Source organism: Anolis carolinensis, chromosome 2, assembly GCF_035594765.1.
Source record: "Anolis carolinensis isolate JA03-04 chromosome 2, rAnoCar3.1.pri, whole genome shotgun sequence".
In the NCBI taxonomy this organism is placed as follows: Eukaryota; Metazoa; Chordata; class Lepidosauria; order Squamata; family Dactyloidae; genus Anolis; species Anolis carolinensis.
Genome location: NC_085842.1, coordinates 156,862,410 through 156,885,383, shown reverse-complemented (window position 1 = coordinate 156,885,383; position 22,974 = coordinate 156,862,410). Strand labels below are relative to the sequence as shown.

Genomic DNA, 22,974 nt, shown 5'->3' with positions numbered 1-22,974 from the left:
TGAACTACCTTTTCTGTCAAATTTGTTGTATAACATGATGTTTGAGTGCTTCATTTGTAAAATCATAACCTAATTTGATGTTTAATAGGCTTTTCCTTAATGCCTCCGTATTATCCAACATATTCGCTTATCCAACGTTGTACTGGCCTGTTTATGTTGGATAAGTGAGACTCTACTGTATGAGGTCCCTTGTTAAGGGGTGGGGGAGGCACCCTTTGCAAAGGAGGGAGCAGGGGCTGCTTTGCAAGCAGGTGCCTCCCTTAGGGTGTCCCCCTCCCCTTCCTCCTGGGCCTGACCCCCGAACCCTGCGCGTCCTGCGCCTTTAAGAGCGGCTGGGCCCGATCCCTTTTGCAACGCGGAGCGGGCCGGGCCTGGTCTGGTGGCGGATCCGGGCGAGAGGGCGTTTACCCCGGACAGGCGGAGGGAGGAGGAGGCGGCGGCGGCGGAGGACGAGGAGGAGAGGCCGGGCCCGGAGCAGCAGCAGGCAGGAATGGAGAAGAGGCAGCGGCGGAGGAGCAGGCGAAGGACGCGGGCCGCGCTGTAAACAGGGGCCGGAGCTGGGCCGCCGGACTCTCTTTCCGCTGCAGCCTCGAAGAAGAGGAGGAGGCCAAGAGGTGAGTGGATCTGCAGGACCCTCTCTTTCTCCCTTTAAGGGGGCGGAGGGGCCTTTAAGGCGGGGAAGAGGGCAAGCGGAGAAAAGAAGAGAAGAGAAGAGGAGGGGGCGACGCTTTAGCCCCAGCCCTTGCCTTGGGAGCAGCCTTGATCCGAGTCTGGAGGGGTGGGTTTGGGGTTATCGGCTTGCAGGGACCCCAGGGAGCAATGCACCTCATGGATCCTGACCCTATAGAGCAAGCATGGGCAAAGTTGGGCCCTCCAGGTGTTTTGGACTTCAACTCCCAGCATTCCTGGCCTCAGGCCCTTTCCTTTTCCCCCTCAGCCGCTTAAGCGGCTGAGGGGGAAAAGGAAAGGGCCTGAGGCCAGGAATGCTGGGAGTTGAAGTCCAAAACACCTGGAGGGCCCATCTTTGCCCATGCTTGCCCTATAGGAGGTTAGTGAAGTGTAACCCCTAGGCTTGCAATGCATGACCCCCCCCCCCCTACATTGGTTTCCCTCTGGTTCCCCAAGAGGGAGCTCCTTCTCAGCCTGGATCCCTGAGGAAGGTGCAAATGGGCTTCTCCTCACTCCTTGATGGGTCCTTAGGCCAGATCTGGAAGGGGGTGTCAGTCAGAAGCCTTATTTTTTTCCCCCTGGGAAATATAGGAAGCAGCCAGGTAATGGGAAGAGTGTGGTTTTGCAGGATAGAAGGGGGAAAAAGGCTCTGCCTTGACCCACAGCCTGGTTTGAGCCCAGTGGTGGCACCCAGAAAAGCCTTGGATGTGGATTGCTTGTTTTCCTGGCCATGTTCGAGAAGCATTCTCTCCTGACATTTCACCCACGTCTATGGCAGGCATCCTCAGAGGTGTTGGGGTCTGTTGGAAACTAGTCAAGTGGGGTTTATATATCTGTGGAATAATGTCCAGGGGGGGAGGAAAAACTCTTGTCTCTTTAAGGTAGCTGTGAATGTTGCAATTGGCCACCTTGATTAGCATTGAATAGCCTTTCAGCTTCAAGGTTTGGCTGCTTACTGTCTGTTTACTTACCCCCAGGCAGTAAGCAGCCAGACCTTGAAGCTGAAAGGCTATTCAATTCTAATCAAGGAGGCCAATTGCAACATTCACACTTGCCTCAGGCAGACAAGAGTTCTTTCTCCCAGCCTGAACATTCAGGATATATAAACCCCACTGCGCTCCATGCAGTCATGCCGGCCACATGACCTTGGAGGTGTCTACGGACAATGCCGGCTCTTCGGCTTAGAAATTGAGATGAGTTCCAACCACCAGAGTCGGTCACGACTGGACTTAACGTCAGGGGAAAACCTTTACCTTTTTACCTTCCTAGTTTTCAGCAGACCTCACAACCTCTAAGGATGCCTGCCATAGATATGAGTGAAACATCAGGAGAGAATGCTTCTGGAACTTGCTCATACAGCCCAGAAAACTCACAGCAACCCAGGAATTCCAGCCATGACAGCCTTTGACAACACACTTGACCGGGGATATTTCGTGGAGTGTAGAGATGCCTCTTTGCAGGGTGGTGGGTCTGGGGCAGCAAGGGTATATCTCAGTGAGGAACCATAACACCATGCCTACATGTTAGGATACTGACTACTCACCTCAACATGTTGTTCCATTGGAGTGTTCTTGTTTATTGTTGTATTGGTTAAGGGTGCTTTTTTTTAAAAGAAAAGTATCCTGTTGCGCTAGAGTCCTGAAATGTGTACAGTGTTGTTGCTCTCTAGCTCAGGCCCTTCTCTTCTTGACTTCCCTAGTGCTCGCTTCTTTCCCCTCCAATTTTTCAGTTTGTAAGGTTGTATTTTGCCTGCACTCCCTGACCTCCCAACGTGGACAAAGCTGTCCTCAAGTGCCACTTGTCGGCTGAGCCGTTGGTGGCCGTGACTCTGCCCCACGCTGGCGGTGGTGCTTGTGGCAGAGTCCTGCCCAGTGGGCTGCCATGCCTTTGCTGTGGCACTCAAGGGTGGCCTGTGTGGAGTTGTGTTCTGTGGGGAGGCGAAGAAACGAGGGGGGCTCCTGCCTCTGAAACACATCTCTGTTCCTAACCGTAAAGGGCAGTGATGTCATGGCGGTGACGCCATCTCCTGGGATGGATGCAGATAAGGACTGTGTAGGAGGGTGTTGGAATCGCTCTCTGAAGAGGTTGGAGCTAAAACAAGCCCTGGTTTTGGCTGGCACTCAAGACAAATAGAGTTTGAAAGGGGAAAACTATTCCAGTTTGGTTTCACATTGAATTGCGAGCTGGGCTGGAAAGAGGAAATCGGCTGCCAGGACCTCTGTTCTTCCACCCTCCCCTTTCCCCTCATTCAAAACTCATTCTGTCACACACTGGGCAAAGCTCCTCGAAACTCTGGGAAAGAGGGTGGACTTCTCAAGGCTGGGAGAGCAGAGGAAGCCGAAATGAAGGCGTCTAGTAAACTGCGTGTTGGCAGAGCCTGTCCTGGGCTGGAATTCCTTTATCCTTGGTTGCTGATCTTTGTCCAGTGGTTCGGGTGAGCTAAAAAGGGGAAGGGGAATTTGGGAATGGTCTGGATTTGTGTGAGTCCCTGTGTGCAGCTGTGAGTGAAATGGCCCTCCAGATGTGGTTGGGCTACAGCTCCCAGAATTTCTCAGTAGGCTAGGACTAGTGGGATTTGCAGTCAAACAACCTTTGGACGGCTGCATGATTTCCACTTCTGCAATGGGGAGAAGGGCACAGATGTGCTTAAGGACACTCTTTGAATGGGCTTCACTCCATTCCCTGGTGACCCCAGCCAATATGACTGCAGTCTTTTGATGTAGTTCCCTTTGTCTGTTTTTTCCTACCCCCTCTTTTTGTGGTCACTCTGAAATGTGTTAGCATGTAGGGCATTGCTTTAGATATAGTGTTAACATTACGGCTGTTTTGTTGCTGGAGCAACCATTAAAAAGCATGATTGTAGTTCTTTCTCTATACACCACTCTAGTGCTGGCAGCTTGTGAGTTAAATGTTATTGGGTAGTTTGGTACTTGTGATTGTTTTCTAGTTTGGGGAAGACAACCCTCTGGCATTAGAGACGTTTTGGACTAAGCTCTCATAATGTCTTCAATAGGTCTGGAGGGTCCAAGGGTTGTCACTCAAAGCTAAAGTCAATTGGAGCCTTCCTTTCTGATTCAGTGTGTCTGTGTCTTTATTTTCTGATTGTACTGTATTTGTTAAGATAATTTTTTTCCTACAGCTATATTTTATTTATTTTTTATTTTGCCTGCCGTAGATGCAAGGGGAGTATGCAGTTTGCTCCTTAACCATATAGTATTTACCTTAATGGCCCATGATTTGTAGTGGTGCAGATAGTCCCTCCAGAGAAGTAGATCACAGCTACTTTATGGGATTTCTTTGTATGTGTGTTAATAAGTGCTGTGGCCAGTTCATCACCTGGTGCCCACTATCTAGTGATGAGCTATTTAGCCAAGCACATGCCCAGGCAACAGAAGCCAGGAGCATATTCAAAGGATTGCCACTTTAGTAGGACTTGTCAGAGTTTGAGCTCTGCAGGCATAGCCTTCAAGATCCCACCTCTGTGCACCAAAAGCATGACAGAGTAGAGTTTTGTGCAGGAAAGACAGTGAATTATAGAGACGATAGGAAGTAGGAAAGGGATGAGAGGAGATACAAAAGTACATAGATAAAAAGCAGGTAAATAAATCTAAGTGTGATTGGACTCTCCAGAACCATAATGCTACAGAACTGAAAGGGTCTTCAAAGGCCATCTGTCCATGGGTCTCAACCTGTAGGTCCCCAGGTGTTTTACCCTATAACTCCCAGAAATCCCAGCCAGTTTACCAGCTGTTAGAATTTCTGGGAATCGAAGGCCAAAACATCTGGGGACCCACAGGGTGAGAACCACTGATCTAGTCCAATACCTTGGAGAAATTCAGAAATCCGTGCAAAAACCCTCCTGAAATTCTTTTTAAAGAAGGTGATTCTATCACTCCACAAGACACTAAAGCAGTACAAGTCTCTGAAGTGTTTGCAGCAGAATGCGAGGAGAGGGGAATGTGTGGCGGTCGGTACAGATTGATCAGGAGATCGAAACCTGGTCTAGATTCCCAGAGAATTGCAGAATGGAATTGCTACAGATGCCATCAGCTGTGGAATAGGATTTAGCATGAATGACCAGCCTGACAAGCTCCATTTCTCCCAGCAGGTTGTAGTTCCAGCTCAATGTTGAAGAGGAAATAAAAGGTGCCCCTCACAGTTGCTGCTCTGCTTTCCCTGTGGAGATCCATGTCGCCTCATCACACCCAGTTCCCAGTGGCCTTTCAGGTATGGGGTGCATGTGTTTCCTTACAACAGAGAATGTGTGGTTTCTGATTATGGCAGTAGGGCAGTTTTCCCTGATAGGTCAGAAACATTCTTCTGTGATATTTCCAGGTGTTATTTTCCTAGAACTGAAATTTGGAAGCCTCTTGGATTATTGTCCACACCTTCCACTGATCAACAAGGTTTGGAAAATTCAGGTGGAAAAAAGTGCCTAGAATCCACAGGGTGCTGGCATTTATTGCCTTGAAAAGGGAGTTTTCTCATGTTTGGTATCTCCTGCCACTTGAATCTTGTCTCATGCTGTCTTGGATCCAGCTTCCTTGCTAGAAGCACATCCTGTCTAATGGCTTTTATATGTTTGCTGTGTGACTTGCAACCAAGACTGGAAACAATCTGAGCGCATTCTCCCTCCCGCAGGTCTTTGCCTCAGGGAGGGACTCGGGGGCCAAGTGTTTTTTGGCTGTTAGTGCTTCTTTTTCTAGCTCTAGTCTCACTTGCCTTTTCCTTTGCAGCATGTCCTGGTTTAGTGGCATACTGGTGCCCAAAGTGGACGAGCGGAAGACTGCTTGGGGGGAGCGGAATGGGCCCAAGCGCCATCGCCCAGCGCTCTGCGGCCCGCGCTACATGAGCTGCTTGCAGGACCCGGAACTGGAGCGAGGAGGCAGTGGGGGACTTGGGCTCAATTGTTCGTGGCAGGAGGACCACTATGGCAAGAAGCAGCCGCTGTCACCTCCACCGCCTGCCAGCGGGGCAGGGGACTTGGGGCTCAAAGCCGTGGACTTGGGCTTTGAGGACAGTGGGGGAACTGCGGCGGAGACCAAGGGGTTCTCGGCCAGGGACTGTGGCCGGCGCCTCCTGCACGTGTTCCGATCCAAGCGTTTCCAGTCAGCCAAGCTGGAGCGCCTCTACCAGCGCTACTTCTTTCAGATGAACCAGAGCTCGTTGACTGTGCTCATGGGAGTCTTGGTGCTGGCTTGTGGCATCATGCTGGTATTCCACTGTGTGCCTGGCAGCCCTCGTGTGCCGTACGCTGCCGCCCTGGCTGTAGCAGCCGCCCTCTTCCTCTCCCTTATGTTTCTGTGCAACCGGACCAGCTTCCATCAGGACTGCATGTGGGCTGTGAGCTACCTAGTCATCGGGGCACTGTGTGGGGTGCAGGCTCTGGGCACCCTTCTGGTCTCGCCACGAAGTGCCTCCGAAGGGGTCTGGTGGAGCGTCTTCTTCATCTACATCATCTATACTCTCCTGCCTGTACGCATGCGGGTGGCTGTGCTGGCTGGAGCCTTGCTCTCGGTGCTTCATTTGGTCATCTCTTGGCATCTAAACAAGACAGACTCCTTTCTTTGGAAACAGGTAAGGGAAGGGAGGAGTGCAGGTAACGAGTGAGTGAGCCTGCTAGGTGCTAAAGGAGTGGGTTAAAAATTGCTGAGAAAGGGAGAACCGAAACCTAACACTAATGGATGAGCATTGCTGTGCTGAAAAGAGGGCCATGGCTTGGACATGAAAGGAAGGGGGTGTATGGAAAAAGCTAGATAGAGGGATAGTAATAGATTCTGGTGTAACAAGTCTTGTTGGGAGAGCAATAACAGGGCTTGCAACAAAACTTGGAAGCATTATTCTTTCATCAGACCCCAAGACTCCAAACCTCCTGCAGTTTTCGTGCAATTTTTTCACCAAAACCACACAGAAAGCCTCTCTATCACATGATAAAGTGTGGAAATACCAAAGCTACAACCACCCTAGAATCCCATACTGCCCATATATACCTCTGGCCATGATGGATATGCTGTTCTAGGAAGCACAGTACTGAAAAAAGAAATAAATAAAAGCAATGTTTCTGAGTTCTGGCCTATGTCACAGCTAGTTGAGGGATTCTGGGTGCTGTAGTCAATTCCCCCCCCCCCCCCCAATGAGACTCCATCCCCCAACAGCCATACCAAATGCCACAATTTTCATTGTCAGCTGTTCTCAAAATGGCATTGTATTGACAAAGATCATAAATCAAAACAGGGTTTTGTGCACAGTGCCGGACTCTGGGTTACTTGTGACTGGAGTGTTTCCACATGTTTGAACATATTTGAAGATTTTTCTGCATAATCAAGGGGCAAAGAAAGTCTTGGAAATTGTGCAGTGGTCACAAAAATGGGGCTCAGGGGCTACATGCAGGCTGTGGGGTGTACTGTGCCCACCCCTGGCCTTAAGACTGATATGGCGCATCATGGGAGCTGCTGGTAACTCACTCCTTCCTGGATGAGTAGCATGGAAAGCCTTCAGTTGCACAGGAGGAGTTTGTATCCGATGACTCCTCCCATTGCTGCAGTTGTCCTCCCCCCTCCCCAATTTCTCTCTGTGTTTGTGATTACTCTTCCTCCAGAACACTCTGAACAGTGTGAGAAGCTCTCCTCTGAAGGAATGCGTGTGTGAGAGATTTTTTAAAAATAGAATGTATTTTTAATAGAGTTCATGAGTGTCATAAATGTCAGCAGCAGGCAAATAAAATGCAGCCAAGACATTTAAAGTTTTCCAAAAAAAGGGAATAATATGCAAAAGGATTAACCCAGCCACAAGAATCACAAGGGACTTACCCATATGAAAAGTATTCACAGACGTTCACTTTGGTTTGTGATATCTCTATAAACATGTCCTTCCATTTTGAGGCTGTTCCATATTTGTGCATTTCTTGTCCCTTCTTAATTCCTGGGCATTTTGTGGTGGGAGAGGTGTACTTAAAAATTAGTGTGGCTGAAACAACCATCAAATCCTTTTGCCTGGAATGGAATCTGCAGCGATATCTGCAGATTTCAACATTTTCAACACAGGAACAGTCTTGTTGGTGCTGGTATGGCTGAATATATGGGAAAGTGCTGAAGCGAGGAAGAAGATATTGCAGTGGAACTAGCAATGGCTGGGGTGATGACTTGGTGTGCTTTGTTTTTAGCTATTTACTCTGTATTCCAGACGTTTATTATCTGTTCCAATTCTCCAGTATTCTACACAAGCCTGTAATTTTTATATACTTTTTTGGATATCAATTCTCCCTCCTCTCTTGATTGTTTCTAGCATCTCTCATCTCTGATCTTTTTCAAAACTAGAGTGAAATAGGCATGATTTTTTAAAAAGAGGTTAGAGGTTTTTTAAAAACATGCACGAGAAAAGAGTTGATGTATATCTGTCAACATCTGCACACTAGAAACATCTCCAATGAAAGATGTTACATGTATCATGAAGGATAACATAAACCTAACTATCCAAATCACATATAAAACCATATCTCCAATGTAGTCCTAAGCAATTGACTTGTGACATGATTAGCTTGGTATGAGAGCAGAGTACTGTTGTATAACATCCTGTTTTATCTCCATCCTAACCTTTCATACACTTAACATTGCAAATCTTGGCTTCGGTTCTCTGTTAGGGAGTTCACTGGTGAATCAAAGGCAGAAGTAGAATTTAAATGTGTAGATGGAAAACTTCAAGCTTCCTTTGAAGCCATTACATGCTGTCTGTACTTAAATAACTTTTCTCCTACAAAACAACAAGATAATTTTGTTCCTGCCCAATACTTCTTTAGATTTTTTTTTTAATTCTTCTGAAATTCATCAAATTTATATCCTAAAATATAACATAATAATGCTGCAATTATGATATCCTTAAAGTCCTTAAACACAGATTATTAAAATTGGGATGGCAAATGCTATAGTAGCATTGATATATTACTCAAATGTATAGTGGGCAAAGAGGGAGGAGGAAAAGATAAGGGGGGAAGAGGCCACAAGGGGATGGTTAGGTAAAGGTAAAGGTTTCCCCATGACATTAAGCCTAGTTGTATCTGACTCTGGGGGCTGATGCTCATCTCCATTTGTGGCTGGCATGACAGCATGGAGTGCCGTTACCTTCCCACTGTAGTGGTATCTATTTATCTACTCACATTGGCATGTTTCGAACTGCTAGGTTGGCAGAAGCTGGGGCTAATAGCGGGAGCTCACCCCACTCCCCTGATACTAACTGCTGACCTTTCGGTTAGCAAGTTCCACATTTCAGCAGTTTAACCTGCTGTGCCATCGGGGGCTCCTAGAGGGTGGCTACATAGAATACTAATCTAGCTTTTTCTAGACTGTCTTGGTAATATGTTTATACCCATTTAAAATTGCTGTAAAGCTATGTGATGCTTTCCCCCTTGTTTTCCAAGAGCTGTGCTGTTTCAGTGCTGGCTACCTATAGTAAGCAATGGGTTAAACCCTTGTGCCGGCTGAACTGCTGACCTGAAGGTTATCAGTTTGAATCCTCAAGAGAGGTGAGCTCCTGTCTGTCAGCCCTAGCTTCCCATGGGGGGGGGGAGCATGAGAGAAGCCTCCCAGCAGGATGGTAACACATCCCCTGGGCAATATCTCTGCAGACAGCCAATTCTCTCACACCAGAAGCGACTTGCAGTATGTTTTTAAGTCACTTCTGACACGATAAAAAATCTTTGATAACATTATGCCACCGCTTTCACCTTGCCTTGTTCACTGCACAACATTCTTTTTCAGTGATAATTTAGGATTCAGCTCCTTGTAGCAACTTTTTTTTGTCAAGGAAGACTTTTAAAAAACCAAACCCATAGATCAACGAATCAAAATGAACAAGTAAGACAAGTTCTATTATACTGTCTGCAATTATAGCAGCATCTCCAAAGCAGAAACAAAACAAGTCACGACCCTGAAGGATTTCATCCTTTGCCCACTCTGTTAGAATTCTCTTTCTACTAATTTATTCTTCCTTTCTAAACAATGAACAGTGAATAGGATTGGTTTATCTTAGAATCATAGAGCTGGAAGAGATCACATCCAGTCCAACCCCCTGCCATGCAAGAAAACACAATCAAAGCACCCCTGACAGATGGCCATCAGCTTCTGCTTAAAAACCTTAAGAAAAGGAGACTTCACTACCCTGAGAAGTAGCATCTTCCTTTACCAAATGGCTCTTGTCGTCAGGAAATTCTTCCAAATGTCTAGGTGAAAGCTCTTTTCCTGCACTTTGAATCCATTGTGCCATTTTGACCTAGTCTCCAGAGCAGCAGAAAACAAGGTTGCCCCCTCCCTCACTGTGACATCCTTTCAAATATTTAAATATGGCTATCATAACCCCTCATCCTTCTTTTCTCCAAGCTAAACCCATCCAGCTCCCTCAGCTGTTCCTCAAAGGGCTTGATTTCAAAACCTTGAATCATTTTGGTTGCCCTTCTCTGGAAACCTTCTAGTTTGCTAATATCCTTCTTGAATTGCAGTGTGCAGAATTGGACACAGTCCTCCAGGTGAGCTCTGACCAAAGTGGAATAGAGTAGGACTATGGCTTCCCTCGATATCGATACTACGCTCATATTGATGCAGCCTAGAATCGCATTGGCTTTTTTAGCTGCCGAATCATACTGTTGATTCATATTCAGTTGGACTGTTTTCAAGCCAGTGTTTTTTTTCCCCCCATGTCAGGAGCAACTTGAGATACTGCAAGTTGTTTCTGATGTAAGAGAATTGGCCGTCTGCAAAGACGTTGCCCAGAGGATGCTGGATGTTTTGATGATTTTAACATCCTTGTGGGAGGCTTCTCTCATGTCCCCGCATTGAGCTGGAGCTGATAGAGGGAGCTCATCCGCGCTCTCCTTGGGTTGGATTCGAAACGACAACCTTCAAGTCAGCAACCCAAGCTTCAAGTCATCAGTCCTGCTGGCACAAGGGTTTAACCCACTCCACCACCAGGGTGTCACCCATCCTATATCTGTGTATTTCATTTTTATTGCCAAAGTGTCATAGTGAAATCATAGTGTTGTTGTATGTTTTCTGGGCTGTATGGCCATGTTCCAGAAGTATTCTCTCCTGATGTTTCACCCACATCTATGGCAGGTACCTCACAACCTCTGAGGATGCCTGCCATAGATGTGGGTGAAACGTCAGGAGAGAATACTTCTGGAACATGGACATACAGCCTGGAAAACATACAACAACCCTGTGATCCCGGCCATGAAAACCTTCGACAACACATTTAAATCATAGTATCATGTTAGGAAGAACCCCATAATTGGCAGTCAAGTTCATGAGCTCGATAATACTGAAAGCACCCTGTAATCATCCTAGTATATGTGTGCATGTGTGTTCCAGCATGCACAGTAGAATTTGTTGTCACTTTAGCTGCCATGGGTCAATGCTATGGACTCATGGGAATTCTAGTTTGGTGAGGCACCAGCACTCTTTGAAAGAGAAGGCTAAAGGCCTTCTAAAACTATGGCTCCCTTGATCCCATAGCATTGATGCCATGGCAGATAAAGTGGTATCTGCCATATTATTTACACAGAGTTGGTGCCCCCCCCCAAGTCACCTGCTGATATATGGTAGTCCTCATGAATTCCCTCTGAACAAACCTTGCCAAGAGTGTGGATGAGTCAGAAACAAGTTCAAGGCACACGACAATAGCCTGGCAGGTGTCAGACAAGGCAAAGTGGAATTGGCTTCTCAGGAGTGTTGATATTGGCCTTGCTTTCTTCCTTCCTCAACCTTGTAAATTATGGCTTTACAGTGCAGACTCCCTTATGCCTTCTTCCAAAGCCGTTCAAGTGGCAGGCATATTAAGATCCCTTTTTCAGTGTCACAGCAGCAATAGCTGACCAGAGAGAAAACTTTATCCTGTATTTTTTTATTTACACTTCCTTCATTTGCTCTTCCCATGGCTTAGGGCAGATTACAAGTCTGTATTCTTTGACAAATCCAGCCAGGATGACATTGCTTAGAAAAGACCTGGAAGTTTATGAAGATGCTTAGTACCTGTCACTGTGAGCACTGGTCACATGTAGAGCATGAGGATAAGCTGCAAGGGAAACCCTGAGTGACCAAGGAAAAGACGCAAGCAACTGGCTTATGCATACTAAATAGAGCTGCAGTGCTTAGATTGATTTTTTTTTTAAGTGTTAGTTAATTTGCCGAAAAAGATGTTTCAACTAATTAGGCAACTGTTTGAAAAAAATACATATTCCCTCCCCCCCACACACTATACATACATACATACATACATACATACATTATAGACAAGTGGGAAGCACCATTTTAAAGTAGGAAGAAGACACTAGCTCATTGGTAAAGCAGACGTCCTGCATCTTGACATCATATTGATTGATCAATAGGTAGATAGAATCGGGAAGGTTGGTACTACTTAGACTAAACTGTTTTGGACCAGATCAGGATGAACAAAGTGTAGGCTTGTACCATGTGTAGTCCAGTAGTTTCTTTTGCATCCGAAGGCTCTTTCCCACCACAAAATCTGCTGATTTTCCCATACACCATTTTTTTTAATCTGAAAAAAGTGTTTTTCCTCATTCCTAAAGTCTTTCTCCTATCCATTATTATTTTATCACAACCAGGGCCATTTGGAGAAATAGTCTATCCTAGTATGTGATAGCTTGCTGGAGTTTCAAAAGAAGCAAGTTACCTTCTCTCACACACAAAAAAGAGGAAGCATTCTTGTAAGACGCTGCTGGATATAACACATGAAGTGTTATCAACAAAGAACACACACTTTTTCTGCTTCTGGCTCCTCACTCCCAAACCCTGAATACCCCAGATCTCATTTGATCTTGGGAGCTAAGCAGGGTCAGCTCTGACGAGTACATATTTGGATGGGACACCACCAACAAATACAAGATGATGTGGGCTGTCTTTCAGTTCACACCATTTTCGATATGGAACTTGGCGTGATTTTAACTGCTGTCTTATTTATGTTCAATGTTTGGTTTTTAATTGTAATTATTTTTGGAATTGTATGTTGGGCATCAAATTGCTGCTGATTGTGAGGCTGCCCTGAGTCCCCTTCGGGGTGAGAAGGGCGGGATACAAGTATGGGAAATAAATACTTCAGAGAAAGGAACTGGCCAAGCCATCTCTGAGTAGTCTTTGCCTTAAAAAAAAAACCTGTGAACTTCAAGTCACCTTAAGTCAACAGGTGACTTGAAACACACAAACACACACAAATAAGCTTAATTGACTGATCAACTAATTCCTTTTCTTTTTAATTTTATTGAATAATGTCTATTTAGAATAATTTAAAAACATATCATACATACACAACATATCTAACACAACCACACTACAAGCTATAAACTACAAAGTACTAAAACTACCCCTAAAAACAGATTACTAAAAAGTGTTTGACTTATTAAAATGACTTCTGGGTTGCAACACTAATAATGGAGGCCAGCCATATTATGCCAAGTGTGACAACTGGTCGCTGTGGCTGGACTCAACCTTCCACAGTCTCAGGCAGAGTCCTCATATATCTCTTCTACCTAAGTCATATAGCTCTTCTACCTAAGTCAAAGCTGAGCTCTGTTAGTCCATACTTGTAAAGAAGACCAAGGAATGTACTATAGTTGAGAGCTACTTAAACTTTTCCACTCGGGATCCGTTTTGACCTGAGAAATGTTTACGTGACCCCAAGTACATAGATATATAAAGTAAGTATAAACATCAAACATTTACTGAAAATAAATCAGCATTTGCAAGGCTTGCTAAACAGGCTGGTTTTCCTTTTTGTGGAGTACAGCTGAAGCATTTCCTGCAGAGTTCACAATAACCACTACACATTGTTTCTGTCAGATTTGTGTAAATGAATGGCATTCAGAAACTTTTTACTGTTGCGAAATTTTTCCTTGAGCTAAGGAAACTCCATTTGGGTTTGAGACCCACAGTTTAAAAAGCAGTGCTATAGCTCATGGAAAAAATACTAGCCAGCTGCTGCTGAGAGTTGGTGAAAGGAGGAGTGGAGTTCCTCCTTCCTGAAGTCACTGTGGTAGCATTTCTGTTTTGGGTGCAGAGGAGGGACAAAATGCTTGCTCCCTGCTCCACCTGCCTGCCCACTTGCCTGCATGGCATTCCTGGTTACCTGTGACTACCTGCCTGGAGCTTTAATCCGAGGCTCTGGTTAACCAGAGAAACTGGGAGTGGTGTGGGGCCCTCACATATACCAAACAGGTGTTCTGAGCTACCTGGCTGAGCAAGTATTTTAAATCCAGACCTTCCTCACTGAAGCTCGGCTGTCCCATGGGGAATAAGATGTATTTTACAAATATGTCCTCCCCAAAATGTGCCATAAGTATGTGCATTTTCTATGGAAAACTTCTATTTCCCCCAGTCTCTGCTGCCAATATTCCCCCAGCCTCTACTGACCATATTTTGGCCAGGCAGGTTTGAAGTGGCAAAACTAGCTGCTAATAGTCAGATTGATTGGACATTGCGTATTTCCCAGCACTGACACGATTACTTGAAGTACTTCTGTGTTAATTCTGACTGATAATTGTATTGTGAAGGTGCATACTTCTGTGCTGCTAACTTATGCTGGTGTGTGAGTGTGTGCTAAAAGCTCTAGAAGGACATGGAGCCATTGTGCTTGCAGATTGCGAATTCTTTAGGCAAGTGGAGCCGTTTGTTGTTTAATGTAGCATGTTGCCCTTTCAACTTTCTTAATCTGCCTCAGGGTGCTTTGGAGAAAGTGTGTGAAAGCAAGCACTCTTTGGGACTGATCTGCTTTCAAACATTCTCTCTGGCTCCACTGTGGTTCTGTGTTAAGGGATTATAAACAGCCTTTTTTCATCTGCTTCTTGAATTTTTATTTTTTAACTCTGTCTCAGTGACTGCTGAGTTTCAAAAACTATTCACTATCATGTAAGTTAGAAAAGGGCACAGTGTGATCCTAATGCCCAACAAGAATGCGTAACTAGCGGGAATCATAAAATTGGCTCAGCATCTAGTCAACTGGACTCTAGCTGGGAAGAAATGGATGAAATGCCAAAAATCTTAGGTCTGGTTCACTCTGTCAATTTCCTTTACTGCTGCCACAACTCTTCTTTGGCCCATGTGCGGTTGGCAGTCTTCTGGGAAATGTTAATGTGACCTCTGTTGTCTCGGACTCACTCCCTTGTGGCTTCTACAGTCTAGTCCAGGGGTCCCCAAACTAAGGCCCGGGGGCCGGATGCGGCCCTCCGAGGTCATTTACCTGGCCCCCGCCCTCAGTTTTATAATATAATATATTGTATATACATATAATATTGATAATATTATAATGTAATACAATATAACACTAATAGTATTACCATATAATAATATTAATTATATATTCTATATTACATATAATATTACTAATAATATTACATTATAGTGGTATAGTTCAATATAGTTATAATGTTAATATTGTGCTATGCTAATAATATAATATATTGGATGTACTGTACATATAATTTGTAAGCCACTCTGAGTCCCCTTTGGGGTGAGAAGGGTGTGATACAAATGTAGTAAATTAATGCAGTAAATAAATAAATAATAAATAAATACATTTTAGACTTAGGCTCGCCCAAAGTCTGAAATGATTTGAAGGCACACAACAACAACAACAACAACAATCCTAATTAACTTGACTATCTCATTGGCCAGAAGCAGGAGCACACTTCCTATTGAAATCCTGATAAATGTATGTTGGTTAAAATTGTTTTTATTTTTAAATATTGCATTGTTCTTTTGTTGTTCTTGTTGTTGTTGTTTTTGCACTACAAATAAGACATGTGCAGTGTGCATCGGAATTTGTTTGTATTTTTTTTTTTTCAAATGATAATCCGGCCCCTCAACAGTCTGAAGGATTGTGGACCGGCCCTCGGATTAAAAAGTTTGAGGAACCCTGGTCTAGTCCTTCTTTTGAGGATTGATGAATTGATTGTACTTTTAAACCATTCACTTTCTAAAGTTCTCAGGGCTATTAAAATGTAAAATACCATAAAACATCTCCTAAAGACATAGAATACCAAACTGAGATAAAAATAGTGGTAGTGTTTCTCACTCCTCCATTTGACATATTGCCCAGGGCTTCCAATAGCCCTTCAGTCTTGTTGTTGTTCTGTGCCTTCAGGTTTTTGATTTATGGCTACCCTATCACAAGGGTTTCTTGGCAAGGTTTGTTTTCTTTTCCTTCCAAAGCAAGTATGACTTGCTCAAGGTCATCTAGTTGAGCGGGATTCAAACTCTGGTCTCCAGAATTGTAGTCCAGTGCTCAAACCACTATACTAGAGCTTTCCAAACATTTAATAAACCAACCCCTTATAAAAGATATGGAAACATATATAAATTATAATACCAAAATGTGGAGACATAATACATCTCATGAAAACTTTTCATTTATATTTTAAAAGGATATGATTTATTGCACATTTCACATGTTACATTCATGTGACATACCTTTACACTGCATCTGACATACAAATGTGTCATGACACAACATTTGGAAAGCTGTGCAGTACACCATGCTGACTGTATACTATTGTCTTTGTGTGCTATGAGAGCAGGTAGCTTAAATCAGTTGTTTTGAACTTACTTGGTGCAGCAGCAGAGGGAGATGCAAAGGGGCACAAGCCATCATGTGGACTCCTCTGCCTGAATTATTTTCTTCACCAATGGTCAACTATACCCAGTTGGAAAACCCACAAATTGGGTCCATTTGTACTCCCCTTCTTTCTATCATGGAATTCAAGGTGATATATATATATAAATGAGATTTGTAAATAGTCTCCCACCTTAATGCTACTCAAGATCTCCTTAGCCTCAGCCATGTGCCTTCAAGTCTTGGGCTTCATAAGAATTGGCCCTTGAATCTGCTGTCTTGTCTGGATTAAGCCTCAATTTGTTGGCCCTCATCCAGTCCATCACAGCTGCCAGGCACTAGTCCAGGATCCAGGGAGCTTCCTTGGAATGAGGTGGAAAAGAGTAGTAGAGTTGTGTGTCATCTGCGTAGAGATGACACCCAACTTCAAAACTCTGGATGACCTCACCCAGTGGTTTCATGTAGATGTTAAATAGTATAGGGGAAAGAATAGAACCTTGAGGGTCCACACAGGTCAGTGGCCAGGGATCCAAGCAGGTGTCTCCCAGCACCACTATCAGAATACAATCCCCCAAGAAGGAGCAGAGCCACTGCAGACTAGTGCCTCCAAGACCCATTTCAGAGAGCCATCCCAGAAGGATACTATGGTCAATGGTATCGAAAGCCACTGAGAGATCCAAGAGGACCAGCAGGGACATACACACCCTGTCTAGTTCTTTACGGAGATGTGTAGACACAGAAAATTATCTTACAGTATGAGGCTACATTTTGATTTAACCTGTTGTTAGCTACTGTGACTGGTGTCACAGAGATGAACCTTCTATATCACTCTTTTTCTTCCCTAAAGTTTGCAAGCATTGTACCTGAGACTTTCAAAGCCATGTGCTTTACCACTAAGCTACAGATTCCTGCCTGTATGCTCTTATGGGAACTTAGAAATGTTACTTTTTGGACTATATTGCTAAGAATTATTTATACAGCATGGCCATTGGCCAGGCTCACTAGCTGATAACATTTCCAAGCTCCAGCAATGCATGTTGAATTATGGGTATGTTTTAGGGGAGAATTCCTGTGTGAGGAGGTGGATTTTGTTAATGGATAGCTGTATTAATGCTCCATCTCTGTCTCTCCCTCCACTGCCCTCAGTGATTTCAATGAAACCTCTCCCTCTTTGTTGCCACTCTCCATCTCCCAAAGCCAGAGGCTGGGTTCGTCCGGTTACCCATTCATGCCAGCAATGCCTTTGGTATCCTGGGCAGCAGTGGAGGTTGAGGGGGCGTACAAAGACCCCTTTATGGGTTAAGAGAATCTCTTGAAACAAAGCTTTCCATTCATTCTTAAAGAAGAGGAGCTGCCCTTGGAATCGAGCAAGGATTGTCAGGAAATTTATCCATCAGGAAAAGAAGTTCAATGTATGGGTTTGCTTTTTGACAGTGCTTTGGGGAGGTTACCTGTTTTGTACTGTACCTCCTGGAATTGGGTTCTGGGACTTTCATTCAAATAATATACACATGTTCTGTTTCTCAGCAGTTTAAACTTTGTGTTGAAAGGTAGCTGAGGAAGAAACTGCTTGAAGTACAGACCGGCTTATCCTCTGTGCCCATTTCACTCATGTTTCTTCTCTTGCTTATAGCTTGCTGCCAATAGTTTGATCTTCCTCTGCACCAATGTCATCGGCATCTGCACTCACTACCCAGCTGAAGTGTCTCAGCGCCAAGCCTTTCAAGAGACCCGTGGTTACATTCAAGCTCGACTACATCTCCAGCGAGAAAACCGGCAGCAGGTGCGAAGGCAGCAAGATACCTGGTTTGGGCATTGGAGGGTGGGAGAGACATCATGGATGACAGGGCATAACATGAACGCATGAAAACACCAGAATTTCGAAAGGCCACTTTTTGGGTTACAACTCTTAGAAATGGCCTGCCAAAATAGCCATTGGGGATTCTGGAAATTATAGTTCAAAAAACAACATTCCCAAGTTCTGTCTGTCCCTTGACAAACAACGTTGGCTTTCATTTTCTTGCTTTTTAAAAAGGTGATAACAAGATGGCTTCACTCCTCAGGGGAAAATGGGGCTGAGGTTTTGAAGGAGGGACCTGATGTTCTTCTGGCTTGGCTAGTACAGACTTCTGACATAGTTCTCCTTAATACAAACACATCCACAGCAATGCTAGAAACCATGAAACAGAACACATTTTGAAATTAAATGTTATGCATATCTGAAATTGCATCCATGGCTCGTAGTTGAGGTTCTGTACTGTGCCTCAGCCCAAACTTTCGATCATTAATATAATGCTCAATTTGGGAATGTCCTAACTTTGCTGATTATTTAGTAACTTTTTAATGGCCCCTGGGGTAGCCTGTGTTAGTGGGTGTGGCCAGTGTGGCTGTGAACATTGATAAATTATTATGACTAAGAATTACGTTAAGGATTTTTTTCCCCTTGTCTTTTTCAATGAGTAAACGTTATCTCCCCAAAGTCAATTTATCTGGAAAGTTCACATGTGAACAATGGAAAACTAGATTCATATCATTTCCTGTAGTTTACTTTGATTAACTTCCTTATAGTGTAAGAGTTTGTCTATGTGCTTTTAAGTTGCCTATTAATTTATGGAGGTTATTTACTTTCATTGAGCTTTCTTAAGCAAGTAATATGCAAGGGTAGTTTTTCCAGTTCTTTCCTCTGAAATATGGCCTACAGCACCTGGTATTTATTGGTGGTCTCCCATGCAAATTCTAATCAGAGCTGATCCTGCTTACCTTCCAAAAAAATTGGTGGGATCTGTTGACAAGGCTATTTAGATCCCTTTCCTTATCATGCTTCTTAATTTCAGACATAGACTGGATTTGAATGTTTAAAGTAGAAGTGCTACATTTAACAATATAATTAAGGTCATAATGTTGAAACAGGAGCAAGCACATTTTAGGTCGTTTTTAGCATTTGGAGTTATTGTTTAATATTTAAAATGTTTAAATACAGTTTATTAGGAAAAGATCTAAAATATCTGGAGATATCAAAACCATAGGAAAATAATTTTGGGGGAGAATCAAAAATGCTGTCTTAGCGCCCTTTGAAGACTGAACATCACTTTGATACTTTAGAATAGGCATGGGCAAATTTCGGCTTAAGCAGCTGAGGGGGAAAAGGAAGGGGCCTGAGGCCAGGAATGGTGGGAGTTGAAGTCCAAAACACCTAGAGGGCCCAAGTTTGCCCATGACTGCTTTAGAAGCATTAAATGCATGATACGTATCATAGTTCAACATACAATTATCATATGGAATATATTAAAATACAGTTTATTCAGAATATAATTTGAATGAGTTTTTAAAAGATTTCACTTCACAAATGGAGCTACATTTTGAACTATAAAGAATACCTGAATTATAAGAAATCTCTTTGGTTTTTCCAGTTTGAACCTCTCCCTAATAAAAACTGAAGAAACCATTAGCATTAGTTAACAAGAGAAAATTGTGTTGTCTCTACTGGTTCTCCATAGTGCCATGCAAACATAATGTACTAATTCCTATAAAAAGAGCTGAGAAAAGGAAACTAACCATGTAATGATCTACGTCGGGATATTATTTAAGACTACATACAGTATGGAGCCCCCAGTGGTGCAGCAGATTAAACTGTTGAGCTGCTGAACTTGCTGACCGAAAGGTCGGCGGTTCAAATCCAGGGGCGAGGTGAGCTCCTATCGTTAGCCCCAGTTTCTGCCAACCTAGCAGTTCGAAAACATGCAAATGTTAGTAGATCAATAGGTAACACTCCAGCAGGAAGGTAATGGCGCTCCATGCAGTCATCCCGGCCACATGACCTTGGAGGTGTCTACGAACAACGGCAGCTCTTCGGCTGAGAAATGGAGATGAGCACCAACCCCCAGAGTCGGACACGACTGGACATTAAGTCAGGGGAAACGTTTACCTACATGCAATATACGGTCAGCTGTTGGATATTGCATGTAGTTTTAAATAAAAGTCTTCCACGTACATAGTGCAACACTATGCCATAAAAATGTATTCATTCCATAACTCCTTTTTCAATTCCATGCCCCCCCACTACAAAAGGGAGGGAGGAATAAGAAAAAATGGAAAGACATGCACACACACACACAGTTTTTCCTGTCTTTCACATTTCAAATTAGGAACATGTCACTGTTGACTTAATACTAATATGTTCCTGTAAAATAATATCCCAGACTTTGTACTCATATATGTGTGTATTAGCTATTTGCATATATTTTGGGTCTGTAAATCAACAGTGTGGGCTCTCATTGTCCAAATCCCTTATCTTTCAAATGAAAAGCCCTAGTTGAAATGCAGAAGTGCACATTCGGTTTAGAGAAAGACTTGAGCCTGCAACTCATATCCTTCTCTGAAACTGTTTTGGTTCACTCCAGTGACTCTCACAAGTTCTGGATAATAGACAGAGGGAAATAAGTGTCTGTACGTTATCCTCAGGAATGATCTAGAACAGAGGTGGGTATCATGCAAGTTCCATCACCCCTTGCCAGTATAGCTCACAGGGAGAAATAATACTGGGAGCTTTAGGTCCCTCAGAAGAGACTACAAGACTCCCACCCCTGATCTATAATACAATCTTAATTTCTTTGTCCCTCCTATATAATCAGTCCGCCACATTCACTGAAGTTAGAAGAACAGGTCTGCTGTGAAAGTGAAAAATGACAAAGACATTTCTATTTTTTTTTTTCACTTGAGAGAACATATCTCTAGGAAAATCTAGGTCTCTTGTGGTCACCTTCTGCTGGAAGCTGAATGCATTACAGGATCTAGAGATACCTAGAGAGCTATTCTCTAGGTCAGGGGTCCCCAAACTAAGGCCCGGAGGCCGGATGCGGCCCTCCAAGGTCATTTACCTGGCCCCCGACCTCAGTTTTATAATATAATATTTTTATATCAGTTTTAATAATGTAATATATTGTATATACATATAATATTGATAATAATATTATGTTATACAATATAATACTAATAGTAATACCATATAATAATATTAATTATATGTTATATATTACATATTATATAATAGTATAGTGGTATAGTTCAATATAGTAATATATAATGCTAATATTGTGTTATGCTAATAATATAATATATTGTATGTACATACAGCTGCTCTGAATCCCCTTCGGGGTGAGAAGGGAGGGATATAAATGTAGTAAATAAATGCAGTAAATAAATAATTAATTTTAGACTTAGGCTCGGCCATAGTCTGAAATAACTCAAAGGCACACAACAACAATTCTAATTAACTTGACTATCTCATTGGCCAGTAGCAGGACCACACTTTCCATTGAAATCCTGATAGGTTTATGTTGGTTAAAATTGTTTTCATTTTTAAATATTGTATTGTTTTTTCATTGTTGTTGTTGCACTACAAATAAGACATGTGCAGTATGCATAGGAATTTGGTTTGTTTTTTTCAAATGATAATTTGGCCCCTCAACAGTCTGAAGGATTGTGGACCGGCCCTCTGCTTCAAAAGTTTGGGGACCTCTGCTCTAGGTCATGCATGCACAACCTGTGGCCCTCCAGATGTCCAGGCCTCCAACTCCCAGAAGTTTGTCCAATAGCCAGAAATTCTGGGAGCTAAAGGCCAAAACACACAAGACAACCACAGGTTGTGCAGACCTGCTCTGCGTCCTCCAGCAAGGTTGGAGGAAGTTGACCATAGACTCAAACTAGAGGATGTAGATATTCATACAGAGAACATTTTCAATCAAATCTGAATAAATTCACTAAAGTCAAAGCTGCAACTGTGGAAGGATAACTGTTGTCATGGGAAAGGAGCCTGCCCCTCCAATACTAAAATCACTACACCATGCCCCTTAGGGCTCTTCCCTTGACCCAGGTTGTTTTTGTTTATTTTGTTTTGATCTCTTCCCCTTTCCTCCAGTTTATCTTCCACAAGTAAGACCTTATCCCAGGACGTAGCAAGTTATCCACATCCTCAGGCACATATGGAAAAAGATGAAGAGAGGAGCATAATTAATAATGTCATTGGGCTTTGTTCTTCCTTATTTGAGGAAAAACTTCCCATTTGGGGCAATTATAATTGATCTTCTTCTCTTGGGCGATGTACAGGAACGACTCCTTCTCTCAGTGCTGCCTCAGCATGTTGCAATGGAGATGAAAGAGGACATCAACACCAAAAAGGAAGACATGATGTTCCACAAAATCTACATCCAGAAACATGACAATGTCAGGTATTTGTGAGTTTGTGGTGTGTATGTCTGGTGGTAATTGAGGCCTTGGAGTGGCCATAATCAAAGGATATTCTGCAATAGGCATGGAACATTTCATCTAAAGAACACCCTTGTAGGGTGGGCACAGACAACATCAGATGGGCCAAAAAAATGAATGGTTGTGACCAGGCTGGGACAAAAAAATGAATGATTGTGACCTCTTGAAGTTAGGTAAGAAATGGATTCAAAGGCAATAGGATGGCTGAAGACTTCTCTATTCCTTTCCCCTTTTCTCATTCCAACAGCATTTTGTTTGCTGACATTGAGGGATTCACGAGCCTGGCCTCGCAGTGCACAGCACAAGAACTGGTCATGACGCTGAATGAGCTTTTTGCCCGTTTCGACAAGTTGGCTGCGGTAAGTGAGGAAGGTGGAATAGGGTGAGCAGACAAAGGAGGGGAAGTAATGGCTTGCAGCTCATTGTGGGTTT

At 43.5% G+C, this 22,974-nt stretch overlaps 1 protein-coding gene across 4 annotated transcripts in view; it reads left to right on the top strand.

The window, feature by feature from the left end:
• The first annotated feature begins 325 nt into the window (after positions 1–325).
• adcy6 (adenylate cyclase 6) overlaps positions 326–22,974 on the top strand; it is an 86,838-nt gene continuing 64,189 nt past the window's right edge. The window contains exons 1-6 of one of the 4 annotated variants that reach the window (XM_008104027.2): positions 326–614; positions 4,778–4,896; positions 5,406–6,246; positions 17,912–18,061; positions 22,384–22,505; positions 22,790–22,901. In XM_008104027.2, the coding sequence (XP_008102234.1) occupies positions 5,407–6,246; positions 17,912–18,061; positions 22,384–22,505; positions 22,790–22,901 (1,224 nt within the window). In that variant the 5' untranslated portion in view covers positions 326–614; positions 4,778–4,896; position 5,406. Of the gene's footprint in view, positions 615–2,548; positions 3,104–4,774; positions 4,897–5,405; positions 6,247–17,911; positions 18,062–22,383; positions 22,506–22,789; positions 22,902–22,974 lie in introns of those variants that run through there. The other 3 variants (XM_008104026.2, XM_008104028.3, XM_062970902.1) reach the window with 3 other exon arrangements.